Source organism: Lissotriton helveticus, chromosome 8 (genome assembly GCF_964261635.1).
Source record: "Lissotriton helveticus chromosome 8, aLisHel1.1, whole genome shotgun sequence".
NCBI lineage: Eukaryota > Metazoa > Chordata > Amphibia > Caudata > Salamandridae > Lissotriton > Lissotriton helveticus.
In genome coordinates, this window is record NC_136069.1 from 1,137,378,854 (window position 1) to 1,137,404,337 (window position 25,484).

General features: G+C 45.7%; 1 protein-coding gene across 1 annotated transcript in view; it reads right to left on the minus strand.

Annotated features, from left to right (window-relative positions):
- IL18R1 (interleukin 18 receptor 1) overlaps positions 1-25,484 on the minus strand; it is a 305,537-nt gene that overhangs the window by 129,550 nt on the left and 150,503 nt on the right. The window contains 1 exon segment of the mRNA XM_078658948.1: positions 11,005-11,146. Coding sequence (XP_078515074.1) covers positions 11,005-11,146 — 142 coding nt within the window.

Sequence of the window (25,484 nt, forward strand, 5' to 3'; positions counted from 1 at the left end):
ACCTACATCTCGGTACTTTTATTTTACCACTTCTTAAATACCGAGTCGGTATGATGCGGTATTTAAGAGGTGGTAAAATAAAATTTACCTACATCTGGCCCTAGGAGAGGCATCCCCCTACTAAAACTTAATCCCATCAAAAAATGGTCACAGGGGGCCATAGACCTTAATGCCCTCTGCATGGAATTTGGTTTAAGGGCAACTAATGGCAGATCCAAATCTGACCCCAATGGGGCACACACCTTCAATAGGGCCGGTCACACCTCTCGGATCGATTACATCCTCCTCAACTATAAGCTTTGGGACTACCTGCTTGATATGGAGGTTTTGACAACGGCCGATAGTGACCACAACCTCCTAGCTCTGTCACTATCTTCCCCTTGGAGGCGTTCGAAGTTAAACCCTCCCCCCCACTTATGGAAGTCATCTCACGAAGTATGTCCTTCGAACTGTGGAAGGAGGCTCAAATGGAGTAAAGTTGCTGCGGATAAAGGGAAAATGTCCTTAGCTAATTCAATATTGTCCAAAGTAAAAGCAGAGCTTGACGTCACGTGTCCTGGTAATACGGATGCTTTACAACTTTTCGTTGATGCAACTAAAGCTTTGGGAGATTTGTTCATCATCACCCCAACAGCTGGGAGACGGAAGGGAAAAAGTACTTTAAAAAATGGTGCATCCTGGTTCACCCCTGCTTGTCGCACTGCAAAATGTGAACTTATCAGAGCAGTGAAATCCAAGGATGCTAACCTCATAAAAATTGCCAGGAAAAGATACCGGAAGGCATTATCTACGGCTAGGGTTGACCACGAAACGCAATTTTGGATCGACCTAAAAGAGGCGAGCTATAGAAAAGACTCCAAGGGCTTTTGGGATTTGGTGAGACTGAAGACCAAACCCGATGCCTCCCTCTTGACCTGTAACATTACTGGGGAGGTGTGGTTTGCTCATTTCTTCAAACTTTATTCCCAAACTGGGGGTTCTACGCCCAATCTCACAACTCAACGACCGGGTGTTCGCTCCCACCTCAACAGCACAGTCTACACCGAGGCTGATCCCTTCTCAATTAAGGAAGTTGAGGGGGCAATTAAATGTTTGGTTCCGAATAAGGCTGCGGGGCCCGACGGAATCCCAGGCGACTTACTAAGGACTAACATACGAGAATGGAGTCGTCTAATTGCCGCACTTCTGAATGCTGCTCTGGAGGGTGGAGCATTCCCGGACTCATGGAAGGGAGCGGAGGTCGTCCCCATTTATATAAAAGGGTCTCGGGACGACCCCGCAAACTATCGCCCAATCAGCTTGCTTGATTCCACGCAAAAGATAGCTGGTAAAGTAGTCCTAGGAAGCATCCAGCAGTGGATGGAGGAAAATAATATCCTTTCGGACTACCAGGTGGGGTTTAGATCAGGCACTGGCACCATTGAGCAAACATTTCGGCTCTTAATGATCCTTTGGAAAGTGGTTGTCCAGGGTAAAAGCAGCTTGTACCTTGTGTTTATTGATCTACGCACCGCATTCGACTTAATTCCACGAGACCAACTGTGGCGTGTACTGGACACAATGGGCATCCCTCAGTACTTACTACATATGCTCATCCAATTACATGAAGTTAACTTTGCTCAGATCAGGTGGGGAGACCAGGGCCAACAAACACCTCGCATTCCTGTGAATAGGGGAGTCCGCCAGGGCTGTGTCCTTGCCCCCACTCTATTCTCTTTATATGTCAATGGAGTGGTGGAGCACCTTCTTAAACATCCTACCGACGCACCTTCCCTGGCTGGTAGGAAAATTCCTACTCTCCTCTTCGCAGACGACACCCTCCTGATCTCAAAAACACCAGCAGGTTTGCAACACCTCCTTACCAGCTTTAAGGACTTCTGTGACGCAAGGGGCCTATCTATAAATGTTACCAAAACCAAGTTCCTGGTAATGAATGCCCGGAAGAAATCCGTCACTCCACCATCTTTGGATTCTGTTCCACTCGAAAGGGTAAAGGAATTTGACTATTTGGGCATTCGGCTAAGTGATTCAATGAGCTGGCAACCTCACCAACAAAAGGCATCATTGGCCCACAAGAAGGTGGTAGGGGCACTCATGAAAGAACATTGGGCATCAGTTCTCAAACCCATCAGTCCTGTTTTGGACATCTACAGGGCAAGGGGAGTGAGTGCAGCCCTCTACGGATCCGAATTATGGGGCTTTCAAAAAGCAGACCTTTTGACCAGAGTGGAAAACAAATTCCACAGAGACCTCATGGGATTGCCGCACAGCACCCCTGCTCTTCCAATCCTTCTAGACGCAGGTACTCGTCCAATAGGAGACCAGGCGAGGTTGCGCCCTCTTCTCCTTTGGGCACGCATCTGGAGGGTACCCGAATTGTCTAGTTATGCTGATGGTCTAAAGGAACTGCTCTTAACCCCAGGTTGGTCCAAAATTCGCTGGCTTAAGGAAGTTAAGCGTCTTCTTACAGAATTGGGCCTTGAGGATGCGTGGGCAAATAGATCTGCCCCGCCTAAACAGACACTCAAGACGCTGTATTGGTCATGGGTGACGAACACCAGGAATTGCAATCCCACCCTCTGTAGAACCTCTGTTGAATTCCTTTTGTTCAAAGATGTCCCTTCCTATGAACCATACCTGGATCAAATTAGCAAATCTTGGGACAGGGCACTCTACATCAAATTCAGGTTGGGTTTATTGCCAGTGGGTAGACTGACTGCCAGCTGGAGGTCATCATCGCATTTATCCTTATATTGCCCTTTTTGCACCAGCAGGCCAGAGTCTGTGTCACCCCTATTGTTTGAGTGCCCAGCATATATTGCCCCGCGTAGCACCTGGCTAAAGCCTTTGTGTAGGAGTCTCAGAACTCGATCTCACCTCAAGGCACTACGCATTTTAAGATCTGACCCCCGCCCCTTGTTTGCTTTTTGTCTAGCTAAATTCCTGGCTTGGGCCTGGCGGACCAGATCTCTAAAGTTAATAGCAGTACACTATTAGTAAACTGAATACCCTCTACTATTGCCCATATTGGTTGCATGTAATTTTTGAAATGTAATGTTTTTATATTGTATCTTTTTAAACTTATATATCTGTGTTTGTAATGCTTTTTAAGATATGTGCAAATATCGAAATAAAGCTTGTTTCTACTACTACTATATTAGGGTGAGAGGAGGTCTCCCACTCTATCACAAGGATGTTGTCATAAGTGATGTAATCAGTAATGACATTTGAGATGTCATCAGTGATGTCTTCAGTGATGTCACTGACCATGTCATGAGTGATGTAATATGTGATGTCATCAGCAGTGCATTGCGGGCGCGCGAGTTATAGTTAGCTGAACTAACTATAACACGGGCCCCTGAAACCTATGGCTTTTTCAGTGAATTTCTATGTTTTTTTTAAATGCTAATTCCTAATTATAACGTGCCTGAAACCTATGTTTTTTTCAGTGAATTTCAAAGGTTTTTTAAATGCGAATTTCTAACTATGCCTACAGAGATAGGACATGTGAAGAAAGAAGAAAAAACACACAGAAAGAAAAAAAGAAATGCAGAAAGAAGCAACAGAAGTCAACAAAGACGAAGAAAAGTGCAGGAAGAAGGATAACTTGCAAAAAAGAACAAACAGAAGAGCAAAAAGAAGCCTTGTTGCAAAATCATCCTGTACCCTCAGCTTTTTCAGACGGGTACTGGTGGTAACTGACTCTGACTAACCAGCCCTAGAGCCAGTGCTATGTTAAAAGACACTTAGAATACAGTGAAAACACCTACATACACTATGGAACAACTATGTGTTGGGGTCTCCCTGTGATTAGCATGACCTCCTCTGTAAGCCCCTAGTATATAATAGGGCTGGGGGATTAAAACTACCTCTTAAAACACGCCACAGGTCGTGTTTGCACACGTCACCTCAGGCCCCATCCCTTCCCTTCACCATGGTGCGAACACGATCTGTGGCCGTTTTAAGTTGGGAGATTAAGTCCCCTTGAATCCTGGGGGTCCCTAGGGTCCAACTACCCACTAGGTACCTCCAGTAAGCACCACAGAGCTGCGTTGCAGAAAGATGTAAAAAGGGGCATGGCCTAGTCCACCTCTCTTCAACTCAGCGCAATGGTGCTTCCTGGAAGCACCTGGTGAGCTAGTTGGCCCCCAGAGGCCCTCAGAATTGAAGGGAATTGATTTCCCCAACTTAAAATGCGCCACAGGGCGTGTTTGCACACGTCACCTCAGGCCCTGTCCCTTCCCTTCCCCACTGTTTAAACACACTCTGTGGCCGTTTTAAGGTGGGAGATTAAGTCCCCTTGAATCTTGTGAGTCCCTAGGGTTCAACTAGCCCACTAGTTACATCCAGTAAATGCCACAGAGCTGTGTTGCAGAGAGATGTAAAAAGGGGCACGGCCTAGACCACCTCTCTGCAACGCAGCTATGTGGCACTTACTGGAAGCACCTGGTGGACTAGATGGCCCACAGGGTCCCTCAGGATTGAAGGGGAATTATTTCCCCAACTTAAAACGCGCCACAGGGCATGTTAGCACATGTCACCTCAGGCCCGTCCCCTCCCTTCCCCACTGTGTAAACACGCAATGTGGGCGTTTTAAGTTGGGGGATTAACTCCACTTGAATCCTGAGGGTCCCTGGGGTGCAACTAGCCCACCAGCTACCTCCACTAAGCGCCACAGAGCTGCGTTGCAGAGAGGTGTAAAAAGGGGCGTGGCCTCAGAACACCTCTCTGCAACGCAGCCCCCTGGCGCATACTGAAGGTTCCTGGTGGGCTAGTTGGCCCCCAGGGACCCCCAGTATTCAAGGGGAATTCATTCCAGGGGGCGCGTTTGCAGAGTGCTGAAAGGAGGGGGCACGGCCTCTGGTGCAATGCCGGTCTTTTTTTTTCTTTTTTAAGAAGGGGGGCTGTGTAGCCCCTCTTCTTTTTCAAATTTTTTTACCCATCCCCAGGGCCTGCCCCCTAATTTGGAAGTTGGCCGCGTGGCGCTGGGACATTCCTTTTTTTTTCTCATTCTTTTGGATGTGGGCTGCGTTGCCCCCCTCCTCAGGCCACTTATAGCCCCAGGGACCCCATCCCCCCGGGCTGACCTTTCTTTTTTTTTCTTTTGCTTTAATTTAAAAATTTTGGGGAGGGGGGCCGCGTGGCCCCCCTCCCGGGCCACTTGTAGCCCCAGGGACTCCATTCCCCGGGGCTCGCACTCTCCTTTGGGGAACGTGCTGGGGTCCCCAATCCCCTCACGTTTCCGCCGGCTCCCCGCGTCTCTAGGGAGCCGGCATTGCTTTTCCACATGGGGAGCTGCTAAGATGCAGTTCTCTCTTTCAAAATCCAAATCAAGTTTGCTATGGCACGGCAGGAGCTGCGAGGCTCCCACCCTGCCATAGCAAACTACAGTGTCCCAGGAGTGGGGACCCGGGACACTGCAGGAGCCGGCCGTGTGGGGTGGTGGTCCCCAGGGCCATGACAAGGTGCGGCCCCCCACCCACAATTTATAAAGCCCCAGTGGGTGGGGGGGTCCATCATGGACTCCCCAATTTAAATATTTAGAGCCCCGGGAGGTGGTGGTCCCCGGGCTGCGGGGGGCAGTGTGCCCCCCCCGCAATCACAATTAAGTCGAGCCCCAGGGGGTGGCGGTCTCCGGGCCGTGTGGGGAGGCTTGAGCCCCACCCCCAGGGTATTTTTTTTCTCAAAAAGCCCCTGGGGTGGCGGTCCCTGGGGCTGTGGGGGGCCATGTCCCTCGCAAATATTCATGCTTTGACCTGGGGTGGTGGTCCCTGGGGCAGTGTGGCAGGATTGGGACTCCCACACTTCTTTTTTTAGCATTCCCCCGGGACTTGGCCCCCCTGGGGCTAATTAGCAATGAAGCGGGGGAGCCTGAGCTTTGTTTTTTTATCAGCAGGATCGGCGCACCCTTTGTGGATTTTGCTGATTTTTAAAATCCCTTAGGGGGTCCTTGTGGGACCCTCTAAGCAGGCCTAGGGGGTCAGGGTGTTTCTACCCTGCCCCCTTTTTCCGTTTTGCATGTTTTTTTCTCTGCTTTCTTGTGCCTCGGTTCTACCGAGGCACAACATGGCTGCCAACACTTCCTGCTTTAGAGTGTTGACAGCCAATTAGCATGCAGCTCGTGATCGGGAGGGTGCACGGATCCTGAGCGTCCATGGATATATATATGAATTTACTTTTGATTTTCTCAGCAACTACTGAACTGATTTACACCATTTAACAAAAAGGCACCTTTCTGAACCAAGAGCTACCTCTTTGCCAAATGTGGTGTAATTCTGTTCAGCAGTTCGGGCTGTAGCCGCAGCTATCAATCATAGCATTTATATAGCGCACTACTCACCTATGGAAAATTGCATTGGGAAAACATGTTTTGGGACTCCCCTTTTTTTCGGCCCCCACTTGCCTAATCACCCCAAAACTTTCAGGATAGGAGCGGACCGGAGCAAGCCATGAGTTTTAAAAATTTCACGGGCATTCGTCGACCGGCGCCAAAGTTATTGGAAATAGATTGTTGCAGATTTCCTATGGAAAATAGGTCCTAACTATAATAGGTAATATATATATATATATATATATATATATATATATATATATATATATATATATATATATATATATATATATATATATATATATATATATATATATTCCAAAGCAAGACGAAGTGAAGAAAAAGCACCTCACATGCCTACTGGTGAGGTATCATCAATTGTTTATTGTTGCATGACAAAAAGATGCGTTTCGACCACGTCCGTGGTCTTGGTCATCTATACACCAGGGTGGGCACCAGGGCTTCCACCAGTTATTGGACGGGTTCTGTGGATGGGATCCATTGGGTCAAAATGGGTTCTGGGAGGGGAACCGTGTGACCAATCACCCCTATTCATTTTTGGTGCGACACTGGGAGTAGAGATCCCTGGGGCAAAATAGGTCCGAGGAAGGGGGCTCTATATTCTCACAGCCCCCCTCCCCCTTAAGTAACAGGCTCTCCCCAGAGGATGAAATCGCCTCAGGAGCAGGGCTGTGTACTCCCCTCCCACATTTTAATAAGGCCAGGCCCCAACGTCATCCAAGGAAGGGGGAAATGTGCTCTTATCCGCCACAAAATGTTCTGACCCCGAGAAATGGGGTACTCAGGATTTAAAGCATTTCAGGGTGGAGAACATTGGGTTGGCTGTCTTTGAGGTCTTGGCCACAGGGTCTGGAGGCCTTATGCGCAAAGCCAAAGCCCTCCTCTCCCAGACCCTCATTAAGCCCAGGGGACAATATCCCCTAGGCCGTATTATTTTAATATGGAAGGGGGCACATGGCTCCCTTCCCTGAGCCTCATGAGACCCTGGGGACCCCAGGGCCATATGTATTTTCAAGGGGAGTGGTGCCATCTGGACTCCCTAGCCGAGCCTCATTAGGCCTTGGGAACCTCATCGCCCAGAACTCTATGTAATATTAAAGGTGAGGGGGGCCACATGCCACCCAATACCAGGGTGTCGAGCAGCCCTACTCCCCTGATTCTTTGAGCCTATTTTGGCCCCGGGAATCCCATCGCTTGTGCCCACATTATTTAAAAGTGGATTCCCGGTGCTCACCCAGGGTACCCACCAGGCACAAACTTCAGGGCTGCGTGGGAGCCCCAGGGTCCTTGTGGCCCCAACCGGCTCCCAGCATGCTTTGGAGGCCAGCATTGCTTCTGTCCAGAGGAAGCAGCTATTTCTGCTGTTCCTTCTGGATGAAAGCAATCTGGTTCTCTGTTTCCTTGCCCGCATCAGTGTGGGCAGGGATACACACCTCAAGTCTGCTCCCAGCCAGCAGGAGCATTTTCATAGCTCCCACTTTGTGTTTGCTCCCATTTGGTGGGAGTTTTAAAAATGCTTCCACCAGGCAGGAACAAGCAAAGGTTTCCCTGCCCACACTGGTGCTGGCAGGGAAACAACTGTGTCCCATGGGTGTACTCCCCTGGCACAGTATGTGAGCTGGCTCATTGGAGATGGGCTCTCCAGGCCATTAATGGCTCAGAGAGTAGTACTGTGGGACAAAATTCCCTTAAGAAATACTGTGGGCCCTGGGGGATGGTGTAACCAGGGCGAAATATGGCTCAGGAGGTGGGTCACGCATCCTTTCCCCTAAATACTTATATTGGGACTAGGAGTGAGGTCCACATGGCTGAATATAGCTCAGGGAGTGGGCTGTGCACCCACTCCCCAAATTTATTAAAAATGCCCATTCCCCTCTGGCGAATGGGGTCCCCTCAGCCAAAAAAATCAAACCCGGGAGGGGTCATCACACCCCAACCCCATAATCAAAGAGTGAGGAGAGACTGGCGAGCGGAGACTGGGTGTTCAGCTGCAAACATGTCTCCACTGAAACATTCTCTCTCCACCTTTCAATGTTTAATAACAGGCCTTAAACTTCCCTACTTCCTACCTCTAAAATAAATATCCACTAGCATCCACAATAGGGGAAATTGGACCATTGCCAAAAAAATGCACACAATTTGTCATGCTTTGTTAACTCTTTTTTGCCTCCCCACAACTGAGTAAAGGCAACTCACACTGAAGGCCCCATCCTCAATCTCATTATATCCAAAGAAGGTTTTTTTTCTGCCAGACACCCGCTTGATAGGGTTTTTTTCTGATTTGTTCTAAACACCCTTACATATTCACCGTATCTAAAAAATACACTTAGCCATTTTAACTTTGACATTTTCTGGATATGGGCACAAACTCAGATTAATTGGGGAAATATAAACTCTGTGCAATATTTGTATTTGTATCAGCCTCAATTTCGGCAATATTGCTACTTCTTAAGGGGAGGCAAGTGCTTCTCTCCATTCCTCTTCACCAATCTCGAGACCATCAGCCTCCCATTTCCTCCTAAGTGCCAACAAGGGGTCAAGGGTGTGGTGTATGAGGTTTTGGTATGTGAGGGAGATAGCCCCCTCTGGCAAATGGCCGTCAAGCAGTCTGTCCTCCAAGGGAGAGGACTCCGGGAGTGTCGTTCCGGGTGGAATGTTGGATTGGAGAGAGTGCCTAATCTGTATGTATCGGAAGTACTCCGTCTTCGCTAATCCGTGTGTTTGCTGCAGAGAGGCAAATGTCACCATCCCATTGGACTCCCATAGGTCTTTTATGCGGGAGATCCCTATCAGGTCCCAATTCCTAAACCCTGTTGTACAACCCAATGTACCCAGCCTTTCGGAGACCCAGAGCGGGGTAGCCAATGTGAGTTTGTCAGCCCATCCCAGTTTGCGGCTCACAATGTGCCAGAGTTGGACCGAGTGCCTTGTAGGTCCTGTGAGGGGGTACCGGTTAGGTTTAGAGTAGAGCGCAGCCTCAAAGTTCCCCCCGGGAGAAGCCACCTGTCCATCTCATACCCAGGATCATCTCCACCACTGTATGTGCCCTGGTTTATGGCCGAGAGGTGTGCTACCAAGTAATATTTTCAGATGTCCGGAAGTGCTATACCCCCATCATACCAACCCAGCGTAAGTTTTTGGAGGGATATGCGTGGCGTTCCGGCCCACAACAGGTCTCTTTGAGTGGCCTCAATGTCCGCAAAGTACTTTTGTGGGACTAAATCTGGGTAGTTTTGGAGGGCATATAAAAACCGCTGTAGTGTCATCATCTTAAATAGAGCTGCCCGACCCAACAGGGACAGCGGGAGCCCCTTCCAAACGCTGGTGTCTCTTGTGAACCTTTGCAAAGGTGGTAGGAGATTCCTCTCATAACGAGTCACCCCGTTCATTGAGATAAAGATCCCGAGGTATTTGAACCTCTCTGTGGCCCTCGTGATCAGGCAGTCACACGGTATTGAAGGGGGGCCCATGTAGGACATAGAATAGTGATTTCCCCCAGTTAATGCTGTAACCCGAGTACCTCCCAAAACTGGTGAATATATACAGGTTGACCCTGAGGGATTTGGAGGGGGAGGCGAGATATAGGAGGACGTCATCCGCATATAGCGAAATCTGGTCCTCCCACCTATCTGCCCATCTGAGCCCTCGCAGTGAGAGATCTTGCCATATCCACGCCGCTAGAGGCTCCAGGGAGAGGGCGAAAGCAGGGGTGAGAGGGGGCAGCCCTGACGCGTCACTCTCTCCAAAGTAAAAATCTCCGATATCTTGATGTTCACCACCACCTGGGATAATGGCTCAGTATAGAGGAGGCGCACCCACCCAATGAAGTTAGGACCGAAGCCCATCTTTATGAGGACCGCCATCATATAAGGCCATTCAAGTGCGTCAAACGCCATAGCGGCTTCCAACGAGACCACCATTGCGTCTTCCTGGATCGTATGGCAGTGTCCCAATACTCCATAGACTCGTTGCAAGTTGAGCGCTTAGTTGCGGTGCTGCATAAAGTCCAACTGATCTGGGTGGATCAATTTGGTGATGATCGGCTTGATCCTGTTTGCCAGGAGCTTTACGAGGATTTTAGGCTCAGCGTTCAATAATGATATCGGCCTGTAAGAGGTGCATAGCTCTCTTGGTTTCCCTTCTTTAGGGATTGCCACCAGTGTGGCTATGCTTTGGTCCATCTCCAACTTTGACAATCAGGCATGCACTCCCTTTACACCACAACCTGCAGCAATACACTGGCCTCTACACACACCTCAATTCAATTGGGTCATACAACCCAATTGAATACCATCATTAGCCAACAAATCTTTTGCGGTTACTTAGGAGTCATTTGTATGGTATTTCTGGAACATGGATATTAGAGTAAGGGCTTCTTGTGTTGGTTAAACCTTCAAATTCCCTCCAGAAGAGTAATAATACTGAAGATATAGAACTCTATTTAAACAAATTGCTGCATGACAGAGGAAAAGGAGTTGATCCACATTACAACAATATCAGAGATGCACATAAAATGCTCTGATATAAAATAAACACTGTGCTTTTGATATATCCATAATTTTCATTTAATTTCATACTCACTGTCTTGTGTCAAAAGCTAGGTTTAATTATGTGTCATATTATGATGTGAACTTTTCAGCTGACAAACTTACTTTGTTGTTGAGGTTTCTTGTACTCTGCCAATTCCAATGAAAACATGTTCACTTGCATTTGTCATTAGCCAGTAGAGAGATGTTTCATCAATTGTGTTTGAGTGGATGGTGACAGCTGTGCAGGAAAGTGTCTTTGACTTTCCTAAAAGGGGAATAGAAAACAATATAAATATATATGTACATTGCATTATATTTAATGTTGTACTGTGTTAAAGAACAGAGAGTTCATGACTCAAATTCTATAATCCTAGCTTTCAGATGTCTGTAAGAAAACAATTTTTAGAAATCGTTTGTGTGTGTGGGGTTATTGTAGTTCTTTTCTATCAGGTTCACCCTGGTCACCTGAGAAGACGAATAAAGGGGGACACCTGCACCACTTCCAGAATAGAACAATGCCAGCTTAGTTCACCAGACCCTGCCTTCTGTAAGGATCTATATGTGAGGACACATTTTGCCAGGCTCAGTGACTCTTCTGCTGTTCCTGTGAGACTGCTCTAGGTACCCACTCTCAACCAGCATTAGTGTGTGTTGCAGCGGAAGCTTTCTTTTTTAATAATGGTTCTAAGACCTTGAATGTTTATACTATTTCGTCACAGTGAGGGGTAAGAAATTAGGATGTCCCACTATTGGCCACTATTTGCCCCTGTTTTTAGCCCTTCCACTTACTTGCACTATAATTGTGCCATCCACCGCGGCTTCAGCGGGTCTGTCCTGGTGATTTCGCGCTCTCCTCTAGTGTAGGCGCCATCTTGGGGGTAGGAAGGATCGACAGGTGAGGGAGCGCTCTAGCGGTCAGGCTGACCGGGTAGAGGCCTATTTAGACGCATCATGCAAGCGCGCAGCGTGTGCGCGCGGCGTGTGTGCCGCAGTAACGCCGGAGTCACGCCAGAGTCCAGCCCGTCTGCGCCCGTCCGCGCTAAGGACGAGCTGGACGGCGGGGAGCCTGGACGTACCAACGGTGAGTGTACGGATTACTGCTACACCTGGCAGGATATGCAAAATCTTAGGCCATCTATACGGCCCTGTCATTATAGGCATGCCCCAGAGTCATTTCAGACCCATGTGGGTTGCCATTGTTTTCGGCATATCCATTTGGGGCCGGCTCCACCGGCGGCTCATATACCGCTAGTAAAGAGTACTGATTCTGGAATCCAGATGAGGAACGATCAGGGGTTCCTCATAAATGCGAGGTCTTTGATTAAAAATAACCTTGCTTTTAAAGATTTTGTTCTGCTTAGACAACCCGCATGGGTTTTTATTACTGAAACGTGGGCTAAGGACTCCTCGGGACCGGATCTGGTCGAGGCTGTACCTGATGGCTACTTGTTGGCAAGAGAGGACAGAGTGGAACGTGTTGGGGGTGGGTTGGGCATTCTCTACAGAGACTGCTTTTCCTGCCACACCATCCCTCTCACTATACCGCTAAGCTCCGCCCAGGCCCTCCAGTTCTCTATCAGTGGACCCTATGCAGTACCGTTCACTGGCCTTCTCATTTACAGACCTCCGGGTACTAGGTCTGCTTTTAGCCAACACATGCTCAATTTGCTAGAGCCACATTTTGGCTGCGAGCATTTTACTGTCCTGGGGGATATGAATTTCCATTTAGAAAATCTGGAGTCAAAGGATACTATATCCCTATTGGACATCTTTTCCGGTTGTGGGATGAAACAACTAGTGAATGATCCCACCCATCAAGCAGGTCATGTGCTTGATGGGGTCTTTTCTAACGACCCCCGGCTTATCTCTGGGACCCCCATCCCTCTCTCCTGGTCGGATCATTTTGCGATCCCTTTAGAACTAACATCTCCGACTGTCAGGTTTAAGGGAAATCAGCCTAGCAAAATGGAACTGAGACGTAATCTAAAAAATATTTCTAATGAAACGCTTGCCCCTAGATTACCTAGTAGGATGCTTTCCAACGAGGAAGATGTAGGGAAAGCAGTAGACAGATTTGACGCTGCTATTAGAACGGCCATTGATGATCTGGCCCCTGCCTCACTCTGCTATTCCGCGAGGAAAAGCCCCTCGGCACCGTGGTTTTCCGAATCACTAAGACTCCTCAGACAGGGAGTTCGAAAGCAGGAACGCTTGTGGAGGACTAGCTGGGATCCGCGAGAGAGGGATAATCATAAATCCCTCCTTAAACAGTATAAAGCTGAGGTTATAAGAACTAAACAAGAGTATTTTACCTTGCTGACCTCCTCGCTCTCCTCGCCCAAAGAGCTGTTTAAGATCGCTGACACGCTTACCTCTTTGAAAATACCGGACCCCGTGGTCAGTTCTCAGCGGCTCTGTGATGATGTTGCACAATTTTTTCAATCAAAAATTGTGGACATTTACTCGGCCTTAGAATTTCAGAGGTCGGCATTACCTCCGTCTCAGAGCGTCCGGGTCCCTCCACCTACACCCTTGGAGGAGTTACCGTTAGGGTGTTTTTCCAGCTTTCCCCCGCTCGCCATGGTGGATCTGGAAGTTCTCCTTTCGAAGACTAGGTCGGGGTCTCCTCTGGACCCTTGCCCTTTAAAACTTCTTAAACAGTGTAAGGAGACTCTTCTGCCCTGGCTGTTAGAGATTATGAATAGGGCAATGAGAGAGGGGACCTTTCCACTACAATGGAAAAAAGCGGTGGTTAAACCACTGTTAAAAAAGTCTACCTTGGACCCGGGAGTCCTTAAAAACTTCCGCCCCATTTCACTGCTCCCAGCCCCAGCAAAGATGTTGGAAACCCATCTGAACCAGCATCTGTCTGCTTTCCTGGAATCCTCTGGCCTTCTAGATCACTCGCAGCATGGATTTCGGAGAGAGCATAGTACTGAGTCAGCCCTTACCACGGTGCTTGATAACATCCGTACCAGGGTGGATAAGGGCATGACCACTCTCCTCATCCTATTGGATCTTACGGCTGCGTTTGATACCCTGTCTCCCTCAGTGTTAACATCACGGCTGAGGGAGATAGGGGTTGAGGGGCCGGCACTTAGTCTGCTTTCCTCCTTTCTTGGCCAGAGGGAACAGAGAATTAAGCTGGGGGAGTTTCTATCTCCATCCCTTCCTGTGCGTTGTGGGGTCCCTCAGGGGTCGGCATTAAGTCCGACCCTCTTTAACATCTATGTGACCCCACTCGCCAGGCTTATTAGATCTTTTGGGATGGAGGTAGTCTCCTATGCCGACGACACACAGATAATGATGTCTCTCGCCCATCCGGTCATCTCGGCTGCCTCCAATTTTAGACACTGTATGGAGGCAGTGGCTCAATGGATGATCTGCAATTCATTGAAGCTTAATGGCGAGAAGACCGAAATTCTGGTGTTCGGAGGCAAGGAGGACATTTGGTCAGCGGAATGGTGGCCTTCATCTCTCGGAGTGTGCCCTATACCCACCGTCCTGGCTAGGAACCTAGGAGTTATGATTGACCCTCATTTAGGGCTGGGACAGCAAGTAAGCAGGACCATCTCTACTTGCTGGGGCATAATAAATATCTTGAGGAAAATAAAACATTATCTGTCCCCCCCAGCAAGAAAGCAAATAGTACTTGCACTGATAGGCTCAAGGCTGGATTACTGCAATGCCCTATATCTTGGCATTAACAAAAGTCACATCACGCGACTTCAAATGGTGCAGAATGCGGCCGCAAAGTTTGTATTAGATCTGCCCAGGCGGGCCTCTGCTACGGCTGCTAGAAAAGCACTGCATTGGCTCCCAATAGAAGCCAGGATTTCGTTCAAGTCCCTCTGCTTGATCTATGGGGCCCTGGCCTCAAATAGGTCAGGAGGCATAAGGGATCTGCTAAAAATGTATACCCCCTCCAGATCCCTGCGCTCGGCCAATAAAGCCCTGCTATCTGTCCCCCGTGTCCGTAGGGCTAGGTGGGGTGGCAGAGCCTTCTCAACCCTGGCCCCAAGGCTGTGGAACTCTCTGCCTTCTGACATTAAAACCCTCCCTTCAAAGCAGGCCTTCAGAAAGGCACTCAAGACATGGCTTTTTGCCAGTGCATATCCTTAGCTTGGTTTCTGCCTTTTTGATCTTATTTTGTTAGGCGCCTTGATGCCTACGGGCTTAGTTGCGCGGTATAAATTTCATTTCATTTCATTTTTCATTTTTCATTTCATTTCGTGAGGACAACTAATTGGTATCCAATTCACAAATTAGAGATACGATTTTAATTCACTACCCTCACAACCATGCTTTAAAAATAGAGTATTGCAATTGGAAGACCCAAACTTCTAGAAAAGTTCAATCCAACCACGATTATACAAACTAAATGCTCTGCAGTGGCTACACAGAATAGGAGCAACAGACCCTGATGTTCTGAAAATAATCTATGACTCTCCCTATCATGCATTTAGAAATCAATATCTCCTGAGCACAGTTTCTACGGAAAGAACATTGAGACACAATAAAAGACTAAGTTAAAATTAGATAGTATGGATATTGTATTAAAGATGCAAAATCAATGCATATAAGTAACATTGTAAGCAGTTCAGTCATGATTCTTACAGCATATAGTATAAAACCACATTTGTAGTCAAAGTACTCTATTGCTAAATAAAGAATGCGTAAAGAGGATGTTTAAGATTAACGAATCCGACCATCAATAAAGGAAGGAGGACGGCTCAAAGGGTTCTCTTAGAAGGGGTAAAGGGATCAAGTTAGAGTCCAGTAATGAAAAGTCCATGGGTGTGGGCAAGGGGAATGGAGTACAAATTAGGAAAGTTCAGGGCAGGTCTCTCATCAGACGGCTCCATATAATCAAGTTTGTTAGCAAAGAAAAAAATGCACTGGTCATGGGGAATGGAAAGGTAATAAGAAAGGGTGTTGGCAATGAAGGATTCCAGTCAATATGTTAAGAACAGCAGTAGCCACAGCAGCAGCTGTAGTAGTAGGCGGTAGTGTGGGTCTCATGCATTGTGAAGTCACTTTCAATACTCCAAATCGTCCATTTTGGACATCAGTTGTCACCATACAGTGGTCTGACTGTCATGTGACCATTCTTCTGTTCACCAGGTACAAATTTGATACTCCAGCAGTTTTTCCCATCTTGCTCATGCGAAACAACTGTGCATTCTGTCCTCACAGTTTAGTTGACACAGAACTAATATACTTAGTTGCTCTTCATTGATTATGATTAACTGTGTTCATTCTGGCACCTCGCATCTGTCTTTAATTTTTTTTCTGTTATCTTACTCGATTACCCTCCCCACTGTGCCTGCCCCCTCATGCATCCCCCTATCCCTTTCCTGCCATTGCTGTTCCAGCCCCTCCCCTCTACCCATGCCTGTTTTCCCGCCTCCCAGCTGAGCCTCGCTCCCCTATTTAATGCTCACCTAAGGCATGCTTGTCTGGGCCTGTCCGTGACCCGAACACGACCAGCACCAGTAATCCTCTCCAAACACCACCCATGGACAGTTCTCATGCAGAGCCTGCAGCAGCTCCTTCACCTTCAACAAGACCCCCACTACTGCCAAAGGCCCGCCTGATGCATGCACCACTGACACCCTGACGTGCATCCTCATCAACATGCGCTCCCTCCACCAACACGCCGTAGAAATCTGGGACCTGATGTACACAATCTCGCCCAACGTCGCCTTCTTCACCGAAACCAGGACCAACTCCACCTCCTGCCCCATATCGTGACTGCCATCCCAGATGGCTACAAGATCCAGAGAAAAGACTGCCCCCACCGCCCAGGAGGAGAACTCGCCATTGCTCACCAGAACCCCCTCTGCCTCTCCACGTCAAGCATGAGCGACCCCAAATCCAACACAGAACACCTCAACTTCCAGATCCAGACCAGCCCCAGGACCACCCTACGGGGCACCCTCATCTACAGACCGCTGATACCCTGCACCCAGTCCCCAACCACCATAGCCGAGCTCGACGCACCCAACGCAATCTTCTCCATGGACTTCATTCTACTCGGGACCTGAATTTCCACCTCGACAACCGCAATGACCCCAACAACACCGCTCTCCTGAGCAACCTCGCCCTGAAGCAGCTGGTCAACATGCCCAGGCACAGAGCTGGACACACTCTTGACCCTTTCTTCACAGGAGGAACAAACATCCGTTTAGCAACACCGCCCAACCTCCCTGGACTGAGACCCCTGCGTCCATTTCACCTTCAACACCTCCACTGCACCCAAGCCCCCGCAGCGAACGCCACGAAGAAACTGGAGCAAAGTCACAGAAGAACTCCTCCTCACCTCCCTCCTTCCAGACCCCCCCAGCACCACGACCGACACCAACTCCGCAGCCACAGAACTTCACCACTGGATCTCCCACTGCTCCGACAAACTCGCACCCCTCTGACACCCCACCAAACTACGCCCTCAGAAGGCCGCCTGGTTCACCACTGAGCTACAGGATGCCAGACACTCTTGCAGATGCCTATAGAAATCCTGGCGAAACCAGAAAATGACAGAGGCAAGGAACAGCCAAAGGAGCGCCCTGAAGGAATATTACCAGCGCATTAGGGACACCAAACGGACCTTCATAAGAGACAAAGTCCAGACCAATACCACCAATGCCAAGGAACTGTTCTACGTCATACAGCAGTTCACAAAACCTCCCAGCGAAGCCGCAGACGTCACACCTTCTCCGCAACTCTGCGACAAACTCAGCTCATGCTTCCACCTGAAGATCAAGGCCCTCTATGACAACTTCAATGAACCTAAGCCTGACAACATCTCCCCCACCAATGCTGCCGATAGGCCAACCATCATGACCTGGAATCCCACTACATTCGAACAAACCACAACCACTATGCAGAAAACTCACTCAGGAACCCCCACGGACCCCTGCCTACTGTACATATTCCACAGGGCCGCCGCTGTCATTGTACCCGAACTGGGACGGACCATCAACGCCTCCCTCACGTCCAACATCTTCCCAGACGATGAAACGGGCAGAGGTTAAACCCCTCCTTAAGAAACCGACAGCCGACCCAACGGACCTGAAACATTACCGGCCCATATCTCTCCTCTCTTTCGTGGTGAAAGTCAGCGAGCGACTTGTGAACGCCCAGTTGACCACCTTCATCGAAGATAACTACATCCTAGATGCCTCCCAGTCTGGATACCGCAGCAACCACAGCACCGAGACCGCTTTCCTTGCCGCCACTGACCGTTTCTCATTGCAACCTTGCAGCCAGACTTCACGACGCAGGGATACAAGGAACCGCCCTCGACATGGCCCCTCTCGCCGCCATCGTCAGACAGTATGGGCTCAGCATTTTATCCTATGCCGACGACACCCTTCTCTTACTCACAAAGAATCCTGAAGACACCAGACTCTGCTTCCAGGAAGGAATGAAGAATGTGGCAGCCTGGATGAAAGACAGCTGTTTGAAGCTCAACTGAGGTCCTCATCCTCGGATCCCGTAACTCCGCCTGGGACAACACCTGGTGGCTCTCTGCCCTCGGGAATCCACTCACTCCCACTGACCACACATGCAACCTCAGCATCATCTTAAACTCCTCACCCACGCCTAAAAATACCTCTACAACATCAGACCCAAATACCTCAACGAGAGAGTATCCTTCCAGCTACCAAAGAGGAACCTCTGCTCTACCGACCTTGCACTGGCAGAGGTCCCCTGCATCCACAGAAATGGAACTGATGGGAGAGCTATCTCCTAAATAGCAGCCAAGCCCTGGAACGAGCTCCCCATGAACATCAGTCGCTCGCCCACCCTGCAAACCTTCAGGAAGGACCTCAAGACCTGGCTCTTCGACTGATCCGGAGCTGCCTCCCCAGCGCCTTGAGACCCTCACGGGTGAGTAGTGTGCTTTATAAACCCCTGATTCATTGATGGATTTAGTCAAAAGGTCAAGTTTCCACCAATTCACTCAGAATGAGCTACTGGAAAAATGTATTATTGATTAAAGTATGTTACATAAACAGAACAGATAAAGCAACATTTGAGGAAACATAGCAAAAATCCATTACATTAGGCTATGAAATAATGCAGCTTAGGGAAAAAGGCAATTTAACTAATTTGAAAGTTAGCAATTCTTATTTAGTAAAATAAACTCATAATTAGGTTTAAGCATAATTAAATAAATCAAGTATATCATATAGAGAAGTAATTGCAACATTGTCAGTGATTATTGCATAGAAATGGTCAACCCTAAATATGGCCTATTACTACAATTTTTCAAAGTACATACATGTAAATTATTCCTAAAAAGCATTATAATGAAATTATTTTACTGAATCTATAGGCATCATTTTGATGCCGGTCGGACCACTGGCCGCTATTGCCCTGGGTAGGAAACAACCGACAAGTATGTGGGTGGATGACTGCCTGCATAGAATGCTGGCCGTCGGGAACATGGCAGGGATATTCTGCGGCCATGGAAAAGGGCTGCAGCAAATGCTGATGCCGTGCATGTACATCCTGCATGTCCATGCACCATGTGCATGGCACACTGTGCGAAGAGGTGAGTGGGGGCACTACATTTGCCCCCAGAGCCACTGAAAAGTGGCCCACGATGGACAGGATTTTGTCAGTATCATTTGTATAACAATTTGCATATTGATTCTTCACCACTTTTTCATTTCTTGTGATGCATTACATTGAAAGCAATAGCGATACAAAGTTTCATCATTAATAACTGCAAAATTATATCAAATAAAGCATTTTCAACAATAATTTTCATACCTATTTTAGGTAAATAACATAGTAATCAATTAATAGGCATGTTAAACTCATTGGGGCTTAATTTTTGCACCGCCGGTTTGTCACTTTTTGTGACGCACCGGCAGCGTAAAATATGTGCCACACTGCAACATATTTACAAAGTGATGCATCTAAGCAGATGCATCACTTTGTAAACCCCTGTGCTATATTATACCTGCATCAAGTATAATGTACGCAGGGTGGGCATTCCCCCACCAAAAAGGCTCTTAGAAGTGTTGCAGTGAAATCTATAGGATTTCGTTGACACAAAGAGTCCCTATGTTTTGAAGCAGCCTTAGATTGCTGAGGGAAACAATCCCAAGGGGTTTTCTTACAGAGAGTTTATCACGGGACAAAAACAGCAGTGAGCCAATAACAGTAAGCACCAAACAATAAACTGTGATGGAATGATAAGTATAAACAAAGAGATAAAAATTCAATTCGAGATTTATTTGGACCTCCCAATTGGGTTACAATCTAAAAATAATTAAAAACAACTAAAACAGCCTTTTCGTGAAAGGGTTGCGATTTCAAATTAAAATGAACAGACAATACTATAAGCAAAACAAGTCGACGCGGCGTTTCGGTGGCTTTCAATCTTTACACCTTCATCAGGACAAACATATAATTTTCATAGAATCTATAAGTCAAACAACAGGAATTTAGTACCATGTCATGTTTCACACTTATAACGATACAGTTGGCTTACTCTCTTTACTTATTAAACAGTATTACGTCCCCTTAAGGCTAATTTTTCATTTTTTAAGGTATCTACATGTTGCCTAAGATACTTTCTCCTACCCCACTCTTTCTTTTAATGGAAAAAGTTACATTTTATTACTATTAGTCATCAACAATCTGGTACCAGCAATGTGATTCCAGATTCAAGTCTGATAAGTATATTCAGTTTTTTCTCTCAGCGTGGACTGGTTTTTGATGATTGAGTTACACTGGGAAGCTATAAGAAGTGTAGATAAGTTGTTATAGCTCCAGGTCCCTAAGCGATTGGGTATTGATGATACTGGTGTCTAGATGGCTTTAATACTCTAAAAAAACCATTTACCTTTCAATACTGCCTCCACGTTTTCTTTTTGCACGGAGGAACCACCGTATATTAGTAAAGTCTTAAAACACTCGGTTTTTGTTGGGTGTCCTATTGGAAAAATACATGCCCGCCCTTAGTCATTGTTGGAATATATGGGTCAAAAGAAAAAGGCAAAACGATTCGTGGGGGCAAATATTTATGATTTATCCGCAGTGTACTCACCAACTACGAGTATTTGACGTTGCCGCTGTGCTCTTTAAATTATGCACTTCCACTCTGTGGTATTATTGTCAAGTCAGCAATGTCTAAAAAAACAAGATTTATTTCGACCAGATCAAGAAGGGGATAATTTCAATCTTTACACATGTTGTTTTTCTCTGAATTCCTTATTGAGAATATTTCTTAGTTTTTCAGACTTAGGTATTGTCTATAGACTTATATATAGTTTAATCCCTAATGTCGTCAAATGAGGGATAGCTTTCGACATTACCCCATCTATCATTTAATCAGTTTTGAAATTATATCCACATAATTTTACCAGAGATTATTTCCTAACTTCCCTTTTGCAGATATTTACAGATATTTGTTGGTCAGAGACAGGTGAGGCAACGTGTTATTTACACTAAATTAGAGGTAAACCCTCTGGGGGCTTGGAGTACCCATGTATTCTTGCCCCTTTAGGACTATTGTGAGCGTGGTCGTGGGGACCCCGTTTAAGCAAAGCCCTCTTGCAGCCCATACCTCTAGTTTCCTGGTCGGCCTCCCTGTTCCTCCGTGCCTCCGCCTTCGTCTTGATTCAAAGGGTAATCTGGGCTCTCCGGCGCCGTGTTTTTATGCTGGCTCTACTCCGCTTAACCCGGAAGTTCAAGCCGGCTTTCTATTCTGCGGTGTTTTATCACGATCAATAACTCCCAAATCGGGGGATTCGATTAGATTTTTGTTAGTATGTCATTAATTTTTTTCCAGTGTTATTAAAATTGTATTTGGGATCTGATTATTATCGTGTTCAAGCCCTCCACCCGGAAGTAATTCACGGGGACTCTCGGCATTAGATTAATAATTTCGATGTTAATGTCGGAAATACCCCATCCCATTCTTTTATTAATTGTTTATTGGGATGCTATATCCTTCCACTTCCTCTCAACTTAATTTAGAATATTGGTGATTCGATCAAAAAGTAGCGCGGCCATTTTGGATTGGGTGATTCAAACAGAGAAGAGGACTAAAGCATCGCATGGCTAGACTAAAGCATTGGCGTTAGAATAGTAAATTCGATATTAATATCGGAAATACCCCATCCCGCTCTTTTATTAATTGTTTATTGGGATGCTATATTCTTCCACTTCCTCTCAACTTAATTTAGAATATCGGTGACTTGATCAAAAAGTAGCGCGGCCATTTTAGATTGGGTGATCTAAACAGAAAAGAGGACTAAAGCATCGCATGGCTAGAATAGGAGCGACCACATAGGTTGCACAATCATACAAAGAATTAGAAAAATAATCATTTATAAATTCAAATTATATATATTCTTTCACATTACCCCAATATAATCCAACATTTATATATAAAAGGTACAGGAATGTGTTGTATCGGAGAGATACTTTCACAATAGCGAAATAGATATATATATATATATCCGCACCATTTTAAATCATCACAATTGGAACACATATTGTAAGCAAAGTTGCCTGTTGGAAGAGGGGTTTTTTGGATTGTTAGAAAGGGTTCTGGTTTGGTCTCTTTAAAGGTATGTTCCAATTGTGAATCCCAAATAAAAGGGAACACTATCTCGCATAATGGTATAAATCACAAATTGAAAAGTTTTATGAATTGTAGGACGAAAAATATGATTTATATGATCAAATGTCCGTGCAACAAAGTATATATTGGAGAGACAGCCAGGGAGATTAGAACACGAATTACGGAACATAAATCCGCAATTCGCACGAAGAAACAAACCGCTCCCTTAGTGGAACATTGGCTTGCGCATAACCACAGTATTAATGATTTAAAATGGTGCGGAGTGGAAGCAATCACCCAAAACATAAGAGGTGGTGACACCACGACCAAAAGAAAGAAAAGGGAACAATTTTACATGTCCTTATTCAATTCTTTTAGAACCGGTCTAAATAATAGAGAAGAATGGGAGAGACTTATTCTATAATACTTGAGAGACCCAAACTTTAGTCTAGGAGAGACAGATATATGACACAAATCAGGAAATTGTATTCCATTAATGCTTAACGATGAACGGAAATTGTTTTGTAAAAATGTTTGTGTAGGTATTAAGTGACTCATGTGAACAACAATGTAATATGTTATATGTACAGCTAGTACTAAGTGGGGAGAATTGATGAAATCCTATGGGAAGCTCTCTCGGAATTGTCATTAATTATTCCATCTATAAAATAAGTTGTAACATAATGTCGTCATGAACATTTTTTAGTGACCATATAATAAGGAACAATGTATAAAAATCTTTTTCGTTTTATATATACAACACATTCCGATACAACACATTCCTGTACCTTTTATATATAAATGTTGGATTATATTGGGGTAATGTGAAAGAATATATATAATTTCAATTTATAAATGATTATTTTTCTAATTCTTTGTATGATTGTGCAACCTATGTGGTCGCTCCTATTCTAGCCATGCGATGCTTTAGTCCTCTTTTCTGTTTAGATCACTCAATCTAAAATGGCCGCGCTACTTTTTGATCAAGTCACCGATATTCTAAATTAAGTTGAGAGGAAGTGGAAGAATATAGCATCCCAATAAACAATTAATAAAAGAGCGGGATGGGGTATTTCCGATATTAATATCGAATTTACTATTCTAACGCCGATGCCTTAGTCTAGCCATGCGATGCTTTAGTCCTCTTCTCTGTTTGAATCACCCAATCCAAAATGGCCGCGCTACTTTTTGATCGAATCACCAATATTCTAAATTAAGTTGAGAGGAAGTGGAAGAATATAGCATCCCAATAAACAATTAATAAAAGAATGGGATGGGGTATTTCCGACATTAACATCGAAATTATTAATCTAATGCCGAGAGTCCCCGTGAATTACTTCCGGGTGGAGGGCTTGAACACGATAATAATCAGATCCCAAATACAATTTTAATAACACTGGAAAAAAATTAATGACATACCAACAAAAATCTAATCGAATCCCCCGATTTGGGAGTTATTGATCGTGATAAAACACCGCAGAATAGAAAGCCGGCTTGAACTTCCGGGTTAAGCGGAGTAGAGCCAGCATAAAAACACGGCGCCGGAGAGCCCAGATTACCCTTTGAATCAAGACGAAGGCGGACGCACGGAGGAACAGGGAGGCCGACCAGGAAACTAGAGGTATGGGCTGCAAGAGGGCTTTGCTTAAACGGGGTCCCCACGACCACGCTCACAATAGTCCTAAAGGGGCAAGAATACATGGGTACTCCAAGCCCCCAGAGGGTTTACCTCTAATTTAGTGTAAATAACACGTTGCCTCACCTGTCTCTGACCAACAAATATCTGTAAATATCTGCAAAAGGGAAGTTAGGAAATAATCTCTGGTAAAATTATGTGGATATAATTTCAAAACTGATTAAATGATAGATGGGGTAATGTCGAAAGGTATCCCTCATTTGACGACATTAGGGATTAAACTATATATAAGTCTATAGACAATACCTAAGTCTGAAAAACTAAGAAATATTCTCAATAAGGAATTCAGAGAAAAACAACATGTGTAAAGATTGAAATTATCCCCTTCTTGATCTGGTCGAAATAAATCTTGTTTTTTTAGACATTGCTGACTTGACAATAATACCACAGAGTGGAAGTGCATAATTTAAAGAGCACAGCGGCAACGTCAAATACTCGTAGTTGGTGAGTGCACTGCGGATAAATCATAAATATTTGCCCCCACGAATCGTTTTGCCTTTTTCTTTTGACCCATATATTCCAACAATGACTAAGGGGGGGCATGTATTTTTCCAATAGGACACCCAACAAAAACCGAGTGTTTTAAGACTTTACTAATATACGGTGGTTCCTCCGTGCAAAAAGAAAACGTGGAGGCAGTATTGAAAGGTAAATGTTTTTTTTTAGAGTATTAAAGCCATCTAGACACCAGTATCATCAATACCCAATCGCTTAGGGACCTGGAGCTATAACAACTTATCTACACTTCTTATAGCTTCCCAGTGTGACTCAATCATCAAAAACCAGTCCACGCTGAGAGAAAAAACTGAATATACTTATCAGACTTGAATCTGGAATCACATTGCAGGTACCAGATTGTTGATGACTATTAGTAATAAAATGTAACTTTTTCCATTAAAAGAAAGAGTGGGGTAGGAGAAAGTATCTTAGGCAACATGTAGATACCTTAAAAAATGAAAAATTAGCCTTAAGGGGACGTAATACTGTTTAATAAGTAAAGAGAGTAAGCCAACTGTATCGTTATAAGTGTGAAACATGACATGGTACTAAATTCCTGTTGTTTGACTTATAGATTCTATGAAAATTATATGTTTGTCCTGATGAAGGTGTAAAGATTGAAAGCCACCGAAACGCCGCGTCGACTTGTTTTGCTTATTGTATTGTCTGTTCATTTTAATTTGAAATCGCAACCCTTTCACGAAAAGGCTGTTTTAGTTGTTTTTAATTATTTTTAGATTGTAACCCAATTGGGAGGTCCAAATAAATCTCGAATTGAATTTTTATCTCTTTGTTTATACTTATCATTCCATCACAGTTTAT